The sequence below is a fragment of the Callithrix jacchus genome, chromosome 2, assembly GCF_049354715.1.
Source record: "Callithrix jacchus isolate 240 chromosome 2, calJac240_pri, whole genome shotgun sequence".
NCBI lineage: Eukaryota > Metazoa > Chordata > Mammalia > Primates > Cebidae > Callithrix > Callithrix jacchus.
The window spans coordinates 44,560,852-44,581,380 of NC_133503.1; the positions used below are offsets into that span (position 1 = coordinate 44,560,852).

At 43.5% G+C, this 20,529-nt stretch overlaps 1 protein-coding gene across 10 annotated transcripts in view; it reads left to right on the forward strand.

The window, feature by feature from the left end:
- Window positions 1-19,760, forward strand: part of SH3RF2 (SH3 domain containing ring finger 2) — a 159,561-nt gene extending 139,801 nt beyond the window's left edge. For 8 of the 10 annotated variants that reach the window (XM_035287542.3, XM_035287547.3, XM_078362278.1 and 5 more), the window contains 2 exons: window positions 1,121-1,429; window positions 16,364-19,760. In XM_035287542.3, coding sequence (XP_035143433.2) covers window positions 1,121-1,396 — 276 coding nt within the window. In that variant the 3' untranslated portion in view covers window positions 1,397-1,429; window positions 16,364-19,760. Of the gene's footprint in view, window positions 1-1,120; window positions 1,430-1,799; window positions 3,130-16,363 lie in introns of those variants that run through there. The other 2 variants (XM_078362243.1, XM_035287545.3) reach the window with 2 other exon arrangements.
- The last annotated feature ends 769 nt before the right edge of the window (window positions 19,761-20,529 follow it).

Consider the following 20,529-nt stretch of genomic DNA (forward strand, 5'->3'; position numbering starts at 1 on the left):
TATATGTGGAGTAGAATCCAGATCTGATACAAACTCATGCTCTTAATACTAAGCTGTAAGCTCAGAGGGAAAGGCAATGGAAAAAGCATTGACAGATATAAATGTTGGGAGGTCTTATTCTGAATTAAAGAAAAAGTTCAAAGTTTTCTAGGCGCCAGTTGGCCATTACTCCAAGCTTTTAGATACAACCATAAGCATTTCATAAATGCCCAGATCTTGGCTAGATGTGATGAGGGTCAGAAAGTATGAGGAAACTCAGATCTTATTGGGGCACTAGGATTGAACTGCATGGAAAAAAAAGATATCATTCCTGAGCAGTGGCTAAGACAGAGACTGGCCAAAGCAAATGCTATACCTATAGGTACCTGACAGATACATAACAGGCAAGGAGAGGTGAAAGGAAGGAGGGAAAGGGGGAATTGGCATAAACTGGGGACCTTGTTTCTTATGTAAAGGGGGCCCTGCTTCTCAGGTCTGACCCGCTGTTGTCAGAATAAGGGATAGGTCCAGTGTGCCAGAACTTTAATTTTTTTTTTTGGGGGGGGGGGCATATGAAATTCTGATTTTTATATGCAATCTCCCAATTTTTATGTGTTGGCAAGTCAATCAAACCCTCAAACGTTCTGCAGGCTAAATTCAGCCAGCAGGTGTCCAGTTTGCAAACTGCACTCTAAGGACTTATAAGGCCACATGGAAATCTCTATCGGGAGAGAGGCTTCAAACAAAAGGAAAGCCTTGAGATTAGCCTTAATAGTAGGTAGACAGAAGAGAGTCAAGGTAAATTTCTTTTGTCTTCCGGAAGAGATCGTACCCTCTTGCCTCAGGCTGTTTTCATAGGCAGTGGCCTGCCCTATTTCTCCCAGATAAGTCCTAATCCTTTTGTGGTTCTCAGTTTAATGCCTCTGGAAGACTTCCCTGGCTTCTCCACTTCCAGATGGAGTTAGAGGGTCCTCTGCACTCTCAGCATCTCGTACTTCCCCCATCATAGCACTTGACACTCATGGTAGGCACTGATATTTGCAGAGTAAACACATAAATGAGGCCTTTCAAGTGGGGATAAGCATAGGAAAACTGACATCTCCCACTCACCCATGTCCATTTCCTCTCCTTTCTCTTGCAGCAAGTCAAAACCGTGAGATTTCAGAATTACAGCCCTCCTCCCACCAAACATTATACCTCCCATCCCACCTCTGGAAAGCCTGAACAGCCAGTCACCCTCAAGGCATCCCAGCCTGAAGGAGCCTCCATGGGCCCAGAGATGACCGTCCTATTTGCCCACCGAAGTGGCTGCCACTCCGGACAACAGACAGACTTCCGGAGAAAGTCAGCTCCTGGCAAGGCCGCAACCCTGGTGCCCACTTCCTCAGCCATGCAGACCGTGTTTCCCAGCAAATGAACCTACGGGTGGCTTTTCCTAGACCCCAAAGAGGTGAATTGCATTTAAATACAATCTGCCTCCACTGAGGGTATCCTGCCATTCTTTGGGGACTTGAGCGTGGGTCCCTGTTCTTTCTATTTTACCTCCAGGAAAGGAAAGGTGGGAGCAGGAATTCCTGCCCTGGGTGGGAGGATAGACTGGGTGACCTTCCAAACATACAAACATAATGATTTGATGCCGCAGAGCTCGCTTACTCAGACCAAGGAGTGAAAAATTATTGTGCCCACTTCATGCCCCAGCATGGAGTGTGCCTCTTGTCATTCCCGTGTTCCTGTGTAGAATTTCTATGGTGTCCTAAAGGGGGCTGCAGCAGGTGTGTGACAATGGTGGGATTGTTGGCATTGCTTCTTTGACCTTGCAGTATCCTCAACAAGCATCAGAACAGCTTCTCCCATCATCTGGGGCCTCTACACTGGCCACTAGTAGCTGCCATATCATTTTCCCTCTGTAAAATCATGATCCTGGCTGCAAAGGAGAATTTCTGTGAGGAGTGTGAGGTGGATACTTTGAGCGTTTTCAGAACCCAATAAAACTAGGAGTCAGCTTCCTGAGTATCCTCCACTTAAGAAGGTCAGAAAGATCTCTGAGTACCAAATATCAAAAGATTACCACACTTTAAGCTTCTCGGTCTGTTTTTCCCACATGTAATCTTAGGTGATAGATAAGAAGAAAGCATATGGCTATGGATAGGGCCATGTATGGTATTATGGACAATTAATTCATCCTGGCTCTACAGTCAAACTTCTAGAAAACACAGCATGCTTACAAACAATCCTATATGGGGTTAGGGTTTAGACATATAGTCTGACTTCAAGAAAGCGCAACGTGGGCCAGGCATGGTGGCCCACACCTGTCATCCTAACACTTTGGGAAGCGGAGGCGGGCAGATCACTTGAGGTCAGGAGTCTGAGAGCAGCCTGGCCAACATGATGAAACCCCATCTCTACTAAAAACACAAAAATTAGCCAAGCGCGATGGCATGTGCCTGTAATACCACCTACTTGGGAGGCTGAGGCACAAGAATAGCTTGAACCTGGGAGGCGGAGGTTGCAGTGAGCTGAGATCGCACCACTGCGCACCAGCCAGGGCGACAGAGCGAGACTCTAAAAAAAGAAAAAAAGCACAACATGCTTAAAAACAACCTTATGTGGGGTGGGTTTAGCTATATATTTGGATATATATTGTCCTGACTTCCCCTGGTTTCTTCTCACTTGGGGCAAATGAGCTGTTTCACCCACAAGACAACAACATCATGGGAATATGGCAGCCTGAGGCTGGGGTGGGGGAGCTTCCTAGGGGAAAGCTGCTATAAAATGGGGAGAACAAAGAAAACTGGAGGAAAGAAGAGGGTAAAGGAGAAGGAGAAAGTAGGAGGGCAAAGAAAATATGGAGGAAAGAAGGTGGGTGTGAGAGTAAGAGTGAAAGAGGATTGAGAGAAGCCACGCAGAAGAGGCTAAAGGAGACAAGGGATGGTCAACCTTACATTCCCGACAGGCTGTGGGAAGAAGGACGGAGCCTGCGATGAAGAATGGGCACAGCTAGGTGACCCCACTAAGATGGAACTGACATGAGCAGGACCAGCCAGGCAGAGCCTTGTAATCAGGGTAGAGGAGGCATCCCAGGAAGCCAAGACAATGCTGTGAGACAACCATTAATTCTCATTAAACTTAATTGTTGTGATTTAACATTTATTGCATGCCCATCAATGTGAGCACTTTAACACATAAATAACATTTGCTGCTAAGGCTGGGTGCCATAAAAAACAAAAAGAAAGAAAAAGAAAAGGCAGGTCTACTTAGACCTTTCCCCTAGATAGTTCTTGAAGGTCCTGGGATTCAAAACACGTATCTTTTTACATATCCACTCACACACTTAGCAAATTGAATTGTCCACATTTTCCAGACCTTAATAAAACAAAACAAAACCATACTCCTCTCATAACATGCTGCCATTGTGTCAGACCTTAGGGGGCAGTAGAGCCAACATGATAGCACGTTGTTCTAGCAATCTCAATCACGTTTGGGTCCATATCTCACAAACTTTGGGTCAATATCTCACCTTTGTGGACCTAAACAAATATGAGATATTGACCCATTAGTTCCACAAAATCAACATGCCCAAATCCATGCCTCATGGAACTAAATATAATAATCCAATTGGAGAAATGAGATAAAGTCACAAGGACAGGGAGGCATTGTGTGATTTGTCAAAATGTAAATACCTATACCTCATCTTTACCCAAAAAGCACTCTCAATGGCTTTAGCAATGTTTAGCATCTGCTCTACACCCAGACTGGCAGAGATATGACATGACTGGCCGATCAAGTATTTAGTCTGTTCCTCAGTAGTGATGCATCCAGTTAATCTTTATGTTTTGTGGCGGATGAGCAGGGTGTTTAGATGTAGTGGAGATGTCCTTGCCTTCCAAATGAAATGGAATGTTCTTCCCACCGTCTATTATCTCTATGGGATAACCCCTCTGAGAGATGCAAACAACTCCAAGCCGTGCCACCTGCACTCCATCCAGCCTCTTCACCCATGCACAGCATCAAACTCACCCTCTCCCAAAGCAAATCCCATCTTTGTGGAGTTTTAAGAGGGCATGAAAGGGGCAGAGGATGTTATTTCCAAGTAAAAGTTGGCTTCACTAGCAGCTTTAACTTATTTAACATGCTTTGTAAATTTATTGTGATACTTTTTGTAGAGACAGAGTCTTGGTATGTTGTCCAGGCTGGACTCAAACTCCTGGGCTTGGTCTTTTCATGCCTTGGCCTCTCAAAGTGCTGAGATTACAGACGTGCGCCATCATTCCCAACCACAACATGTTCTTAACCTTTACTGTGTGCTAAGCACAGCAATGAAGATTATAACACATCCTCTCATGTAATTTCCACCATATCCCTATAAGGCAGGTAGATTGTCCCCATTTCAGAGCCAAAGAGACTGAAGCTTGAAGGCTAACCACAGACAAGGATGCAATTTCAAAGTATCTGACTTCAGAGCCCAACTTGGGATTTGCTGCATGAACCAAAAACCCATCCTTGACTCCCGGATGCTGATTCTGGACTGCCAGGAGGCAGCACAGGGCATTTTTGGTTGCAAACGCAAAAGAGCCCAGAAGGCTCTGCTGTGCACACAGTTCAGGTCTTCATTTGCCACTTTCTGGCCATGGGATGTCAGGCAAGTTACTTCATCTCTCAGAGCCTCATTTTCTTACATCGGAATAATACAGTGTAGTGCCAACCTCATTAGGCTATTATGAGGATTATCTGAGATAATGATACAAAGTGACTTAAACAGTGCTGGCATCATGAACACCTGACAAATTTTAGATGGGATATTTTTAAGCAAGCAGGCTACTGAAATTTCAGGTGAGAAATTCTAACACAAGGGCCCGCCCAGGACTGTGGTGCTAAAAGGAGATACACAGACTAGTCCTGGAAGACAGAACAGCGTCTGAATCCTTAGCACAAGAGCGAGTCAGATACACAAAGTGGTGGGGAAAGGGCATTCCAAGCAAGAAAAGAGCCTCAGCATTTAGGTTTAACTGTAGCAGTGGAGCCAAATTCTCTTATACTTAGAGGAATTCATTTCCCTGTGGAACATTCCAGAGATCCCAGGTAGAACCCTAGCCCCTCAAGTCTGAAGGTGAAAATTCCATCTTGTGAGAGCACCATCACTCAGCTAAGGTTCGGACAGTCCCTAGGAAGAGTGCCCCTTTGCCCTGTGGTCAGACTCTGGTATCTCAGTGCTATGAAAGGTGCTAAGAATAGGATTTGATTGGGGGAAAATAGGAGATGTCTGAGCAGGGATGGCGGGTCACGCCCAGCTGGGGACATACTCTGAGGACCATACCTGAAGAAATGGTTTCATTAAGCAGCATCAAGATCCTCACTTGGGACTTGTCTCCTTCCCGTTGTGTGTGGAACCCACCCTTCTGTCCCACAGACAGGGATTTCAGAGCAGGAGGAGTTTAAAGGAGCGCACCCACCTGTGTCTTGAAGAGATGCAGGACTGACTCAAAATGTGGTTCAGTGACCTCCAGTGTGTCTTGAGAAGGCAGGGGGTCTGTCCACACCAGGCCTGCCTTCCCCGGCAGCAGCCATCCAGGGGGCTAGGTCAGGGTCCAGGTGGCTTCAAATAAATGAACGTTCATTCTTCATTGTGCTGCACCCCAGCAGCCTGCTTCACTCACCCACGTGGCCTGCCCCTGAATTGGACATATTCCCCCCAAAGACTGTGCAGGACTCTTATCTCTCAAGTCCTCATAAACCCCTGGAAAGTTGCAGATTCCTTAGAAATCAGCTGATCCAGGAAACTCAGATCTCAGGAGTGTAGTAAGCCTGGCCTGGGCCGTAAAGAGTCTCACTCAGTAGTTTGGAAGTGAGCTCTGGGCATCTGTTACTTTTAACAATCTCCCCAAGTGAATCTGATTCTCATAAAATGTGAGGCTCTAATCCACCTTTCTCAGAGCCAACATTCAGCCCTGATGTCCAGCAGGAGTGTGGCCACATTGGTTGGTGGAATGTTGAAAGAGGTTTGTACTGATAGGTGAATACTGGGTGCTCTGAGCTCCCCAAGGCTTCCTCATACCCACACCCTGGTCCTTCCCCCAGGTCCTCCCGATCACTCTCCCATCCAGCACCTAAAGGCTCAGGCCAGGTGCAGCTAAGACCTCTGGCCATAAAGACTTTCTCCATTCCACCTGACCAGTGCCTATGCCATCCTGCTTGCTAAATATCTTAACTATGACCCTAGAGTACAGCATAGGACCCAGAGAGGTTATGCAGAAGCCAAGAGCACTTCTAACAAGCCCAGCACTCCTCTCAGCCCACTCCTGACCACTGTCCAGCCCTTGACAATCACCTTCACCTGGCCCTGGGCCCAGGAAAGGAGCTGACTGGGAGGGAGGGCAGCTCCATGCTCACTGGTCTTTCTCAGCTAACACCTTCAAAGGTTTTAGCAATGCCTATGAACTTCCCAGCTCCTCTGGCATTGGTTCGGCAGGTACGGAAGTTATCTGTTTCCATGAGAGGAACAAGTATCCATCCTCATTCCTCTCACCCACCTCTGACCACACAGGCAGCTACATATCTTCTGGACTCCCTGCCTGGGAAGTGAACAGCTGTGGCAGGCAGAACGGCAAAGTCCTATCAAGTCTTTCCAGCTGGGACCAAGTGCTTAGCAAGCTGGCACGAGGCAGTGCCGGGCCAGCAGCTGCTGCCACTGATGCTTCTCTTGTTCATATCTTGAGAGAAAAGACCTCCCAGTTCTCCCTTTGGCTGAGAGAAGATAGTGCTAGCACTTCCAGCAACCTCTCAGGTGACCATGAAAGACAGTCACTTAGGAAATATGTTTGGCAGTCAGGACCAAACCAGAGACATTAACTCCAAAGATCCTTGCAGCAAATTGGTGTCATGGAGAATAACTCATACAAGGATGCTTTGTTTGAAATAGAACAATGTTAAATGATCAAGCAGATTGTTTTCCAGGCCTAGATTATGTCCGAGACCAAAGCAGAAACACAGTGTTCCCAGGAGGACTTCCGCCCACTGATCTACACTTTGACAAGGCTAAGGCAGCAAGGTGGGATCTGAGGTGTGCCATCAAGTCAAAGATGGTGGGGATGATAAGGATCATGGAGGAGGTTACAGATGCACCCATCCATCTATCCGTTTATTCGCTCAACAGCAGTGATCCATCACCCACTCTGGATCAGGCTCTGTGAGAAGCAATGGAGATGCAGTGGTTAACAGGAGAGGTGAAAATAGATACAGCCCTCAGAGAGTGTTGTTTCTTATTAATTTTTCCTGGATGTGGGTCCTACTTTCTGCTTTTCTCCCCTTTTATATTACATGTTTCACACATATGAAATACCTGTCTATACACGTAATTACACAGGATCTTAAAAAATAACCATATACCTGCCACCCAGCTTTTTTAAAAACAGTAATTGTCACTGCCAGGCTCGGTGGCTCACACCTGTAATCCCAGCACTTTGGGAGACTGAGGTGTGTGGATCACCTGAGGTCAGGAGTTCAAGACCAGCCTGACCAATATGGTGAAACCCCATCTTTAAAAACAATAAATATATAAAATTAAATTTAAAATAGTAATTGTCATTACCACTGAGGCCCACTGCATGCCTCTCCCAATTCCATTCCTTTCTTCTGCCCCCATAACTTCCCTCACAACCACCACCCTGCATTCTGGACTTATCTTTCCCATGTAATTCTCCCACACATAGACCTATGGAATTTTTAGTGCAACTCACAGAGATATTTGGTAAACACTACTCAAAGCAAATATTGCAACCTAAGGCCATAGATATTCTGCCTCAAGAGTCAAGCTCCCATCTGGCTTCTGTCCCTGAGATTCTAAGGCTTTGATTCATTGTTGGGAACTGATTTTGATACACCAACATGTCTGGTTTTAAGAATTTCTAGTTTGGAGGAATTTTGACAATTTTTCCAACTACACCTCTTTTGGGAGACCTTGTTGCTTCTGAATGAGGAAATACGGGTTGTGGCCAAGCCCAGATCACTTGAGGGCTTTTAAGCGTTGTGGGGGCCTTTAAAGGAGCTCCCCTCTGGGCCTTGCCTGGCATCTCAAGGTAGCTAATCATAGAAACCAAAAGCAGCTCCTCGGAATCTGAAACTGAAATGAGATCTTGCTTCTGCTGCTTCTGCTGTTACTCTTTTAATAAATTATCATAAGAACCTTGTGAGGTATGCAGGGAAATGCTTGTTTATTTTTGGTTGGTAGGCTGATTGGTTTTTTGAGACAGGGTCTCACTCCTGTCACCCAGTCTGGAATGCAGTGGCACAATCTCAGCTCACTGTACCCTCAACACCCTGGCTCAAGTAATTCACCCATTTCATACCCCCCGCCTCCAGTAGCTGGGACTACAGGCATGTGCCATCACACCCAGCTAATTTTTGTATTTTTTGTAGAGATGGGGTTTTGCTGTGTTACCCAGGCTGGTCTCAAACTCCTGGGCTCAAGTGATCCACTTGCCTCAGCCTCCCAAAGTGCTGGGATTACAGGTGTGAGCCACTGCGCCTGGCCTGGGAAATGCTGCTTTTGTCTTCAGACTACAGATCAGAAAACTTTGAGACTCAGAATGTTTCATTTCCTTGCTTTAAATCACAAAGCTAGTTTAAGGTGTAATGGAAACTGAAAAAAAAAAAAAGTAAAACTAAAAAGCATCTCTGACTCCTCATCCAGCAATAATTGGCATCATTTATCAGGTACCTACTATATGCCAAGCGCTTTACATGCTACATGCCTTGTGTCATTTAATTCTACCCAACCCTATGACAGAAGTACTGCTATTATCCCATTTTAAAGATTAGAATTGAGGCTCAGGGGTCAAATGACCTGTCCAAGGCAACAACGACTAGAACCCAGGACTCTAATCCAAAACCTTAATCCCTTTTCTTGAATGGCAACTATCAACATGGGTGAGATTGGAGAACACGGACAAATGAGATGTGCAGCTGAGTTCGATAGATGGGGAAGGAGATGGAGGGGGCTTTATCTCAGAGGGTCCAGCCCTCCCAGAGAAAAACTATGAGGTAAGGTCTTGCTGTCCAACAAGTAGGGGTGGGAAGTAAGACACCTGAGAGTTTTATGCACAGAAAAATCCAGAAAGCATATCTACCCCTGCTGCAAGAGTTGCCAGACACAGCCAAGCCACTTGAAAAAGAACCGGAGCTTGCAGTGTGGGTCTGATGATCACTGACATCAAAAGAAAATGATCATTTTGCATTCCCCAGGTTGCTCTCTCTTTGTGAGATTATTTCTGGTTTTGCCTGTCTTCACTCTAAATGATACAGAGCAGAGTCCTATGAGAAGAGGGATATGATCTCCAAAATGACCTCCACTTCTGTCTCCTCTGTAGGAACAAAAGGGCTCTCAGAGAGCTGACATCTTCTTCCAGTGTTCCTTGCTAGTGTTTATCCAAAGTTCAAATGCAATTACTTTTGGGGGTAGATACACACCCACAGATGCAAGCTAATTAAGTAAATGGGGTCACTGCTGTATGAACAAGAGCTGCAGCCTGATAAGGACTAAAAGGATGCCAGCCAAGACCTAGGGAGAAAGGCAAAAGATATCTGAGAAGCTGTTTTGTGCATTGTGTACGTTCTGTGTTAATGCTCTTGGAATCAGTGCTAACATGACCGACCAACTTGATGAGAGCCATTTTCGATGTCAGAGTTTCAGTGCTATAGGTCACACATGTCCTGGAGGCCAATACTATCCTAATGACCTTCCCTGACCATCCAAGAGGATTGAGAAGGCTATTGGCATTCAGGAGACCCTCACAAATAAATAGAAAGCAAGCTTCAATCAAAATGTAGAGAGGCAGCTAAAACAGGCCTGGAGGACCAAAGAGGAATTCAAACAAATAGTGCTTTCAAAAGGTCGTATCCGGATTCCTGCTGGCCCCACCACCACCTTCTCCCCAATTCTGTAGGAGACGTTTTATTCTCTGTCAAGGAGAGAGAGGACTGCATTGCATGAATAGGACATATCAGTTACAGCTAGAGAGAGATAGCACTACCTTCCATGACAAGGAACAGAACAGTCAAACAGTCAGAAGGGGTGATACTGTTTTGAAGGGAAGGCTAATTTTAGATATCAGAACCACATTTCTAAATATTCTGTCTGCACATTCTATTTATAAGCTGAATTCTTTTTTTAAGCTTAAGTTGTTTTAGATGTTGGCAAGTTTTGGAGCTTAGGACTTCTTTGTTATGGGGGCCTCCAACAGAGAACTAAAAGCAACAGTCAAGGACCAGCTATGTTCCCACTCCACTAGAATGTTACAAGATCTGGAGAAGTAATTAATGTAATAGCTGGAATGATGAGATGGAACCGGATCACCTGGGGCTTTGTCACAGCTTTATTACTTACAAGCTATGTTTCCTTAGGCAAATAACTAAAGAAACTTGGAAAAGTTACACCTCCCTAGACCTGTTTTCTCATTTGTAAAGTTAGGATCAGACCATATACTTCCTAGTAGAGTTCTCACAGGATTAAACAAGTTCAGCATGTCCAGCACTGAGTATGGTATTGGGTACATAGAAATGTTCAATAAATGGTAGCTATTACCATTTATTTGATGTAGAGGCACAATTCAAAACAGAGTACAATCTAGGCTCTACCAGACAGAACTGAGAGGAGAGAACAATGAGAATGTTTTAGTTGTCAAGAGAGCTTTGTGGAGAAGAAAGATTTAGAAAAATAAGCAGCACAAAGATGTGTGAAGAGGGAAGTGCCTGGACTCTGGAGTCATACATCCCTAGGTTCAAATCCTGACCCCACTTCTCAGCTACCTGACCTTGGACCAAGTTAACAAACTCTCTTAGCCTTTCTTTACTTATCAGAAAAGTGGAAACAATCATCAGCACTTCATAGTATGACTGAGAAAATCAAGTGAGACAAGAGGCAGATGTTGGTGTACAGAAGGGACCTCAGAAGTGGTAGCTGTTGACATGAGCAGGCATGATGTAGGCTTGAAAGCAGGATGAGCAGGAAGAATGCGAAATACGAGAACGGAGTCTCTTACTAGCTGCCATTCATTAGATGTGGACTAAGTGCCAGGTACCTAGTGAATCCCTTAGAGGGTTTGTTACAGGGTTGCTAAGAGTCCAGTGGAGTCAGATGACCTGGATCAAATACAGGCCCCGTGTTTCCTTGCTGTGTCACCATGGGCAAATCATTTAACTTTTCCAACCTGTAGTTCCCTCCCTTGTAAAATGTGGGTATTCATTGTGCTTTCCTCGAGTGGTTTGATGGCGATTAAGTGAGACAATCAGCACAGTGCCCAGCACAAGAAAATACTGTAATGTTAGCTACCAACATCGTTCTTTACATTCATTTTCTCATTTAATCTTCACAACCCACAACCCCCATGAGTTGTGTTGTTGTTCCCTACGTATAGATCAAACAACTGAAACTCAGAGGATAAATCACTTGTCCAAGGCAACCATTAGCAGACGTTGGGGCTAGCTCCGAAGGATAAGAAATCTCAGCTTTGTTGTCTGACCTTTCAGATAAGCTGGTCAGTGGTGCCAGGGTTGGGGAAATATGACAATCATTTTAAAATGCATTTTATGCCATGATTCTCATCAGTCTTTTCTCTTCTGGTTGTCCCCACCACCTCACCACCTCATCTGCTGAAGGTTTCAGATTCAGGGCTGTGTGTAACGCAGAATGTAGCCAGCAAGCACATCGGTGTTGCCCCTCTGGGCACTTGCAGCTTCCCAAGGGTGACACGGTTTATGAAATGTCCATTCTGATTTGCAGACAGGTCTGACACGGACATGCTTCCAGCTGGCTGGTGATTTCAATAACAACCCCTCCTCCTTGGTGCCAATTAACAGAAATTAAATGTCCCTGGCACAATTTGTAATTCAGAAAATGCATGTACTGATTAAACCCCCCACTGGGCATCCATTATGACCTATGGGCTCCAGCCAAGTGCTACTCTCACTCCATCTCCATTTAAAGTCACAGAATGTTTTCTTCCTGGGCAAAAATCAATATCACTTCATTCATTTATTCATTTTTTATTCAATGGATATCAACTGAGCATCTACTACATGCTACGTGGCCGGTGTTGTTCCGTACAGTTGGGATATAGCAGCGAACAACACAGATGAGGTTCCTATCTGCAGGAAGCGGGGGAGTAAATGGTAGACAAGCAGGAGAATTTTTACATTTCAGATGTTATAAAAGGAACAAAGGAAGGTATTTGTTGAATGAACAATTGGAGAATAAATGAATCACCTTTTTTTCCTGACAAGAAGGCCCATCATAGGAAGGATGAACGTGGAGAAGATGTCGCTGGAGTTATTGCAGGCAGAGAGGCAAATTACCTCCCTTTTCTCTGCCCTATTGCCCGTCTCTAAAACAAGGGACTTGGCTTAGGCACTTGCTTTCCAGCGCTGTGAGATTTTAAGAATTCACCTTTCAGAGGAACTGGCCCTTGCAGTTATTTAAAGCAGTGACTACACAACAAACAAAACAAAAACGGTCATCTTTAAAAAAAAAAAAAAAAAGCCAAAATGGGTGTTTGGAATTGTATACACAAGACATGAAATATCACTTCCTTTGTTATCATTAGGGTATACTTACTGAATTTCTGCACCCACTTATTCAGAAAGTACTTATTACTAGTTGTGTCTCTTCTCTTCCTCCCTTCAGCCCTCTTCCCTTTCTCTCTCTCTCTGTTTCTCTCTCCCTCTCAATCCCCCAAGCTTTCTCTGGCACAGGATTTCAGAGCCCAGGCTTTAGAACTGGAACACCTAAATTGTGCTAAAGTGTGTCTTGCTATGTGACTTTGGGCAAGTCACTGCACCTCTCTGAGTCTCAGTTTTCTCATCTCCGTAGAGGGAATAATAATAGAAGACATCTCACAACATCACACAAAATAAACACTAAGGTACTGTTACCTTCATTCGTATCCATTATTATCCTCTTGTAGATAAGAATGTAAAGTTTAAAGAACTCAACTTAGGAAACTGAGACAGGTTTTTAGGGCAGAAGAAACTCTAGTAACAAATGTGACAGCCACTGTTTAATAACCTGTTTCTACCTGCAGGATTTTCTATTCTTTGAGATAATTAAGAAGCAGAATCACAAGAAATAGCCTTCAGGAGGTCTTTGAATCAATAATAATAATTTTGAGCCAACAATTATAGAGCCCCTGCTATGTGTCACTGTACTATGTGCTTTACTTATATCAAACATTGACTTATTTGAAACTCCCACAGCCACAATAAATACTATTACTACCCCCATGTTAAAGGCCTAGAGAGATTAAAAAACTTCCATGAGGTCACAAAGCTAGGAATTGTGGAGTTTGGAAATAAACCCAGGCAATCTGACTTCAGTCTGTGGCTGCTAACTGCTTTCCACCTCATTTAAGATTGAATGAAAGGCTGGACACAATGGCTCACACCTATAATCCTAGCACTTTGGGAGGCCAAGGCAGGCAGACTACCTGAAGTCAGGAGTTCAATACCAGCCTGGCCAACATGGCAAAACCCCTCCTCTACTGAAAATACAAAATACATAGTGAGTATGGTGGCATGCACCTATAATCCCAGCTACCTGGGAAGCTAAGCCGGAGAATTGCTTCAACCCGGGAGTTGGAGGTTGCAGTGAACCGAGATCATGCCACTATACTCCAGCCTTGGGGACAAGAGCAAAACTTCATCTCAAAAACAACAACAACAACAACAAAAAAAGATTGGATGGAAAAGCAATTCCCAGACATCAGGGGTTTTTGGTGATGTCTTTTTGTTTTTACTTCAAATAGACTTGTCTTCTGGAGTGCTCAGTAAACAAAGAATTATTACCTGCCTAATCTCAAAACCCCTGGCCTGCAGACACAGCGCTGATAAGGGCTGCTACTTCTCACTGCAGAGTGCCAGCCATAGGAAAAGTCACACCTCCTACCATTGATGGGATTTTTCTGGGTGCCTATTAAAATGTCAGTTGATCTTAGAGTTGAAGTTCTTTCTACATCATTTAGCACAACCTGGAAGGTCAGATTAATGTGGCAGCCAGCTTTCCCTTGGCAGTTACTTCCTTATTACTTCCCTGCCCCTGCACTTGTTCTCAGAAATGTTACATCACAATAAATGTAGTTAAAAAGAGCAAAGAAATCACTGCTACTCGCTTGGGATGCAAATGCTGTAATCTGGGAGAGACATTCTCACACCAAGACTAATAATACAGATCAAAGCGGCCATCTCTGGGCCCATTGTGATATTAACAAGCCGAACTGTCTCCATATGCAGATGCCCAGCATCAGCACTGGCACCAACCTACGCACAAGGAGGAGAGGCAGGGTATGTCTAAGGCAGGCCACCTTCCTTTTAAAATTCGTGAATAGCAAAATGAAACCCTTACCCACATTTAGTGGTGTGTAGTGAAGACAGCATAACACCAAATCCTGTGTAATTTATTGACATGGTGAGACACAGAATGTATCCTCATAATCACGGAATGCCTGCTTCTCCTGCTGAATGTAAAGCAGCCACCTGGAGCCTCTGACAGCTCTTACTTGCTGTTGTGCTGAGTGGAGCACATTAGCTAATGAGGAAGTGCTGCATTGCATTTGCAGGCCCTGGGAGCTCAGGGCAGCTCCATTTTGAGCCCAGCTGTGGTTGCCTGCTTGAGAGCTGAGCCTCCTCTGGTACCTTCAGTCTCTGGAGCCACAGATCTTAGTTCTGCTTTTGTAAGTTGGGGGTTTAGGTAAGACTCCCCAGATTGATAAGACTTCCACAAACGGCTTGTGAGATCTGACTGTTCCACCCCACCCCCACAAAGAATGAGGCTGTGATCATTATTAAAGTTTCCCCAAAGCGAAAACTAGCCCGTTACATGAATCCCTGGACAGAGAAGAAATCCGGGTATAGATGAAAGAAAATTGGACAGGAGATAGAAAATTATTGAACGAACTTCTCATCATCCTTTTAGCTTTCTCCTTTCCTCCTGCAGGATGATCAGTTTGGACTTTATTAGTACTCAGAAGGGCCAAGAGCTGTGCAACAAAGTCATAAAAAGCAACCTCCTGTTATGTGCAATCAAACCACCTGCCCTCACCTCACAGGGGCTGCCAGAGAGGTTTGGTTGCACTTTCCTCTGGAGCATCCTCAACCTAGGAAGAGAAAGGAGGCAAGAGATTGGCCAGGGAGGGGAGGATATTGATTATATGTGTGAGGATGATAAGAATGCAGGTTGAGTTTGGTCATCAAAATACAATATTTAAGGCCTCTGAGAAATTCTGGGGGCTCACAGGTTTTAACTTTGTATTTATGAAATAACTTCAGATTTCCATAAATGTTTGCTAAAACAGTGCAAAGAGTTCCTGTAAGGTCTTCCACTAGGTTCCCCAAAAGTTAAGATTTTACCAGGTTCATTTTTATTTTTTATTTTTTGGACCATTTGAGAGTAAGTTGGAGACTAAATGCCACTTATCCCTAAACATTTCAGTGTGTGTTTTTCAAAAATAAGGATATACTTTTACATAAGCATAATAAAATCAGGAAAATCAGCAAATCAGTGTTGATATAGTACTATTAACTGGTCTACAGGTCATATTCAATTGGCCTACTATTTTTTAACTGTCCTATTTTCCCTTACAGAAAAATTATTTCAAAAGTCTTTTCTAGGATCCCTTTCAGGACCACATCTTGCATGTAGTTGCCATATCTCTTTAGTTTAATGTGGAACAGTTAACGTGGAACAGTTCCTTGAGATGCGTTTTCTTTTATGGCCTTAGAATTGTGACTAGTACAAGCCATTTATTTTACGGAATGTCTCTCAGTCTGTATTTGTCTGTTATTTCTTTCTTCATCATTAGATTCAGGGTTTAGAGCAGGGGTCAGGGGCTTGGCAGTAATGGACGATAACCTGTAAAATGAAATAGGAATCCCTGAGGCTATGCTGATATATATAAACAAATGCAGGAGAAGGAAAAGCTCCCCCTTAAAGTCAAGTGCCAACCTCTAAGTGTAAAAGAAATTACGGAATTTAAAAACAACCCATTTGGCAACCACTCAGTAATAATTTGTTCAGGCAATAACCATGAATGAATATTAAAACTAGCAGATGAAAGCTTGAAAAGTCTCAGAATGTCTCCTCACAAGATACTTATTAGTCACAGAAGGAAAAAAAATCACAACTTTACAGTAGACAATCACCTTAACCAAAACACCAAAGTTAGCATCACCAGCAATGGAGAAACAGATACTGTGTACCTCCTGATATGATGCACTGAGAACACAGCATCTCTTCTGTGAGAAGACAAATTTCTACCCAAAAGGTGTAAGAATCCTGAAGAACTATAGTTCTTCCCAGCTGTATTTGCACACAACAGATTCTGAAATCCTTTTTACTTTGCAGAGTCTGCCTTGGTCATCATCCCAGGAGGAGTTTGTGACAACTGGGATGCAGAAGAGAGCAAACAATCTGCTGGGATGGAAACTGCTCAATGGAAAGTTTGTGGACTGCATGATATTCCTTGACCATGAGGGATGGTACAGGGATAGCAATAGTCTGGCCTCCAAGACAGGAGAGTAATAGGAGGAAGCAAATCCATCTTCACCCGCAGAATTAATGGGTGGTGGGCCAGAGTTGAGAAAAGCAAGTGAGTCATATGCTATTACAGGTTACACCAGACTCTCATCCCTCTGTTACTCACTGCTATTGCCAAAGCCAAACTTTATCTTGCTAATTTCTCATAGCTTGGCACCTAGCAAATGACAAGACAGGACATCCAATGCCTTCCAGTTTTGTGGTCTGGCCTGTCTCTCCAGATCAGATTTAGAGTGATGCAGCAGATGACTTAATATTCTCTTTGATGTTCAATCTGAAGAGGCCAATGCTTCAGCACAATGCCCACTAGCCATCACCCCCAGCCTGATTCCCCATCAAGCATCCTGCATCCCTCTGCCACATCTTTTTTCTTTTCCAGTCTGTCTTTTCGCATGATACCTTCTGACCCAAAGGATTTCTAATAAAACATAGTGATCAAGGAAATAAAGACTTGGTACCTAAAGAGTCTCAGACAAGAAAAAAATCCATGATGTTATAAGAAAGATATCAAACTGCAATGCTTACAAAGAGGCTATTTCAAGTAGAAAGATATAAATATCACTTATAACTATGCATCCTTTTATGTTCATAGATAAATCATCATCAAGAACAAACCATTAAAAGACATTCTCCCCATTTTTTTAAAAAATACTACAATCTAAAATACAACTTTAAAATTACCTGTGCTAACCTACAAGAGACATTGCTCACATAAGTGAAATTCATAAAGACCCTGAGTTATTTGAACCATATATTTCATCTTCTCCTCCTCTCTTAAGACATCAATAAGAATGGGATTTTTTAAAAGCGTATGCTGCTCTGATTATCAAAGACAATAACACAAACGCAGCATCACTGAGATATGTCACTTGTTTCAAAGTTCAGATCCTAATTTTACACGGACACATCCTCAGTGTTTCATCCAGCCCTGCTTGTAAACAGGAGCCAGCATTGGCCAAACCACGAGCACAGTAAGGATTGCATCTGAAGGCTACGGAAATGCTTTCTTCTATGTGAAGGTGTCACGTGCAGGGATGAAACTGGCAGCCATCTTTGAATGTGATGAATAATTTGGACTTCTTAGCCACACCCTTCTCTCTGTTAACCACAGGAAGAGGTGATAGTACACCATAAGAAGCCCCAGGGTTCTGGCTTTATCTGCCAAGTGGTAGGTGAGAAGGGAAGAGATGTGATTGAGCACACTGGCTATTTACACCTTGTTTTCAAAGCCCTCTTAGTCACATTTCCATCTTCATGCATTGGCTTCTGCCTTACAATAGAGCAACAGGAAACCATCGCTCTTAATTTTTGCACCTGCTGTTTTCTAAGTCTCTGGGAGCTTTCCATGATGCCTAGTGGGGGTTTCATAAGGATTTAGCTTTTCCTTTGAATAAACTAAATATTTTCTAAAACACAAAATGAAGAATGTGATTTGTTTCCAGAAGCTTAGAAAAAGCTCCCCACTTTCCTTTTTTTTTTTTCTTGGGACAGAGTCTCGCTCTGGAGTGCAGTGGAGCAATCTCGGCTCACTGCCACCTCCATTTCCCAGGCAAAACCAATTCTCCTGCCTCAGCCTCCTGAGTAGCTGGGACTACAGGTGTCCGCTACCTCACCTGGTTAATTTTTTTGTAGTTTTAATAGAGACAGGGTTTCACCATATTGGGCAGGGTGATCTCGAACTCCTGACCTTGTGATCCACCCGCCTCAGCCTTTCAAAGTGCTAGGATTACAGGGGTGAGAAACCACACCCAGCCAAGCTCCCCACTTTCTAAAGTTTTCATCTCTGGACTCTTGGTGTCAGCATAAAGATTCCAAAAGATCAAGGATCAAAAAGCACTGGAGGTGGCAGGGAGGAGGCAAGAATGGGCTTGAATGATCACAATGAGTCAATCAGAAATGTGCAGTAGAAGAGTTTGTTAATGATGTCTGAGTTCCATCTCCCAGAATTATTGTTTCTTATTACTACACTTTAGGTCAGACGGAAGGGGTGTTAAGAGTAAAAAGACTAAGAAGAAAATGGATAAAGAGAAAAATACACACCTCCATGAAAATAAAAGCAGAAAAACTGTAGACTCTTGTCTCGTGTCTCTGCTTATTTTTCTAAGTACAGTGTTTTAGTAGACCAAAGAGAATCTTTATGAGTTAATATATATGTGAATAGTGTTTATAAAAGGGGTATAATGTTAGTCATTATGGAATATTATATAAATAAACCTTGCATATATACAATATATAAATATAGAAAAATGATTGCTTAGGGCAGTGGACACTTAAGGACTTCCAAACCTTTCATATCTTCATCCCAAAAAATAGAGAGATCAGGGCTGGCGGCTTATTTCCTTCGTATATTCCGCTGTAAAGCCAAGAGGTTTGGGGGCTTGTTTGCTGGTTTTGTAATTTATAATGATCTGTATGGATTACTCTGAAATGTCTGTTGCATGCGTGTGGGTGTTGTTTACCCACATGGAGTCATCAGAGATTCGTTCCACACTTTGTATCCTGGAAAACCAAAAGGAATTTTCTAGTAAGAAGAAAAACATACAGAATATGTCTTCACTGTTGGGTAACTCTCAAATTTGTAGCACTCCAGATTTCTTGTAAAACTGTGCTAATGGGTGTTTAATGTCAGGGTTATTGTCTCTCACTTCAATACCCAGTACTGGATAATGTTTCTCCTGGGAGCACATATTTTTTTTTCAAGTGCTTTTTTCCTGGACTTCACATGTTCTTCTAGAAGGTATCAGAAGTCATGACCCTAAGCCACATCCCTTCAGGACCACTTTCTACCATCAGTTTTCAAAAAACTATCCACATGATCCATGTGTTAATTCTGTTTTATGTTCTGTGATTCTGTGGTAGACTCAGTGCTTTCAGAGTCCAGAGCTTCACTTGGGTTCGTGGCCCTAATGAAGTGCTAAATTTGCTCTTTACTACCGAGACTGATCAGAAGAAGCAAAAGGGGAAAGGGGGCTCCCTTGCTGGAGAGGTCCACTCGCATCTTTTACATCAGACGAGAGGAGAACTGTGCGGGAAATCTGTGCATGAAACACCATCTGCTCTTCATGCAGGGAGGGTCAACCATGTGAACCTGCAGAGAGTACTCAAGTCTCCTTTGCCAAAAATGTGTATTGTTCCCAGATGTAAGTGTATGAAGCCCAATACATCCTCTAGCATGAGACAATAAAACATGTCTATTTTCACTTAATAGGGTGTTCCCTGGGCCTGGATTTTTTTGTTTTTTTCAGTAGCCGCTTTGGAGAGGGCAGCACTTTGTCATAGATTAAATGTCAACAGTGAACATTTGATTCTCCCAAAGGGGTTTAGCTCTTGGCAGGTGCTCTGGACATCTGAAAGGGAGGGCTGGGAGGAGAGGAAATCACTTTGTCGGGTGGGAATTGCTTAGTTTCGGTGGAGGCAGGTGGAGGAGCGGGCAAGTAACATTTCTTTTAATGCCGAGCAGGCTGAATTCACCTCTGTGGAGCAAACTCTGGTTTGCACAACCCTGTGGGCCTATGAAGGCCTCGTGGCTGGACTCCTTCTCTGCCTGATTAATGCAAAGGTTAGGTGCACAGCCTCAAGTGCCCGATTTCCTGTGTTGCTGTGTTGCCAGCTCTCTGGGCTTGGGCAAGTTACTTAACTTCTCTGTGACTCAGATCCCTTTTCTAGAAAATGAAGATATAATAGCACCTTTCCAAGGGATGTTAAGGATAAATGTCTTAAAACATGTAAAGTGCTTGGAACAGTGCCTGGCACATGTAAGTGCTCAATAAAATTAGTAGTTTACACCTTCACGATGTTTGCCATATCCATCTACTACCTGTTATATTATTTACTTACAATTCTTATTTTAATTGACTTTTGAGGTGGAGGCAACTTCATCTCTAGTATCAACTTTCATCTACAATTTAATTTAAAAGAAAACTGTATGTTCCAATGGTAAACTAGCATAATTTGGCCGGGCACAGTGGCTCACA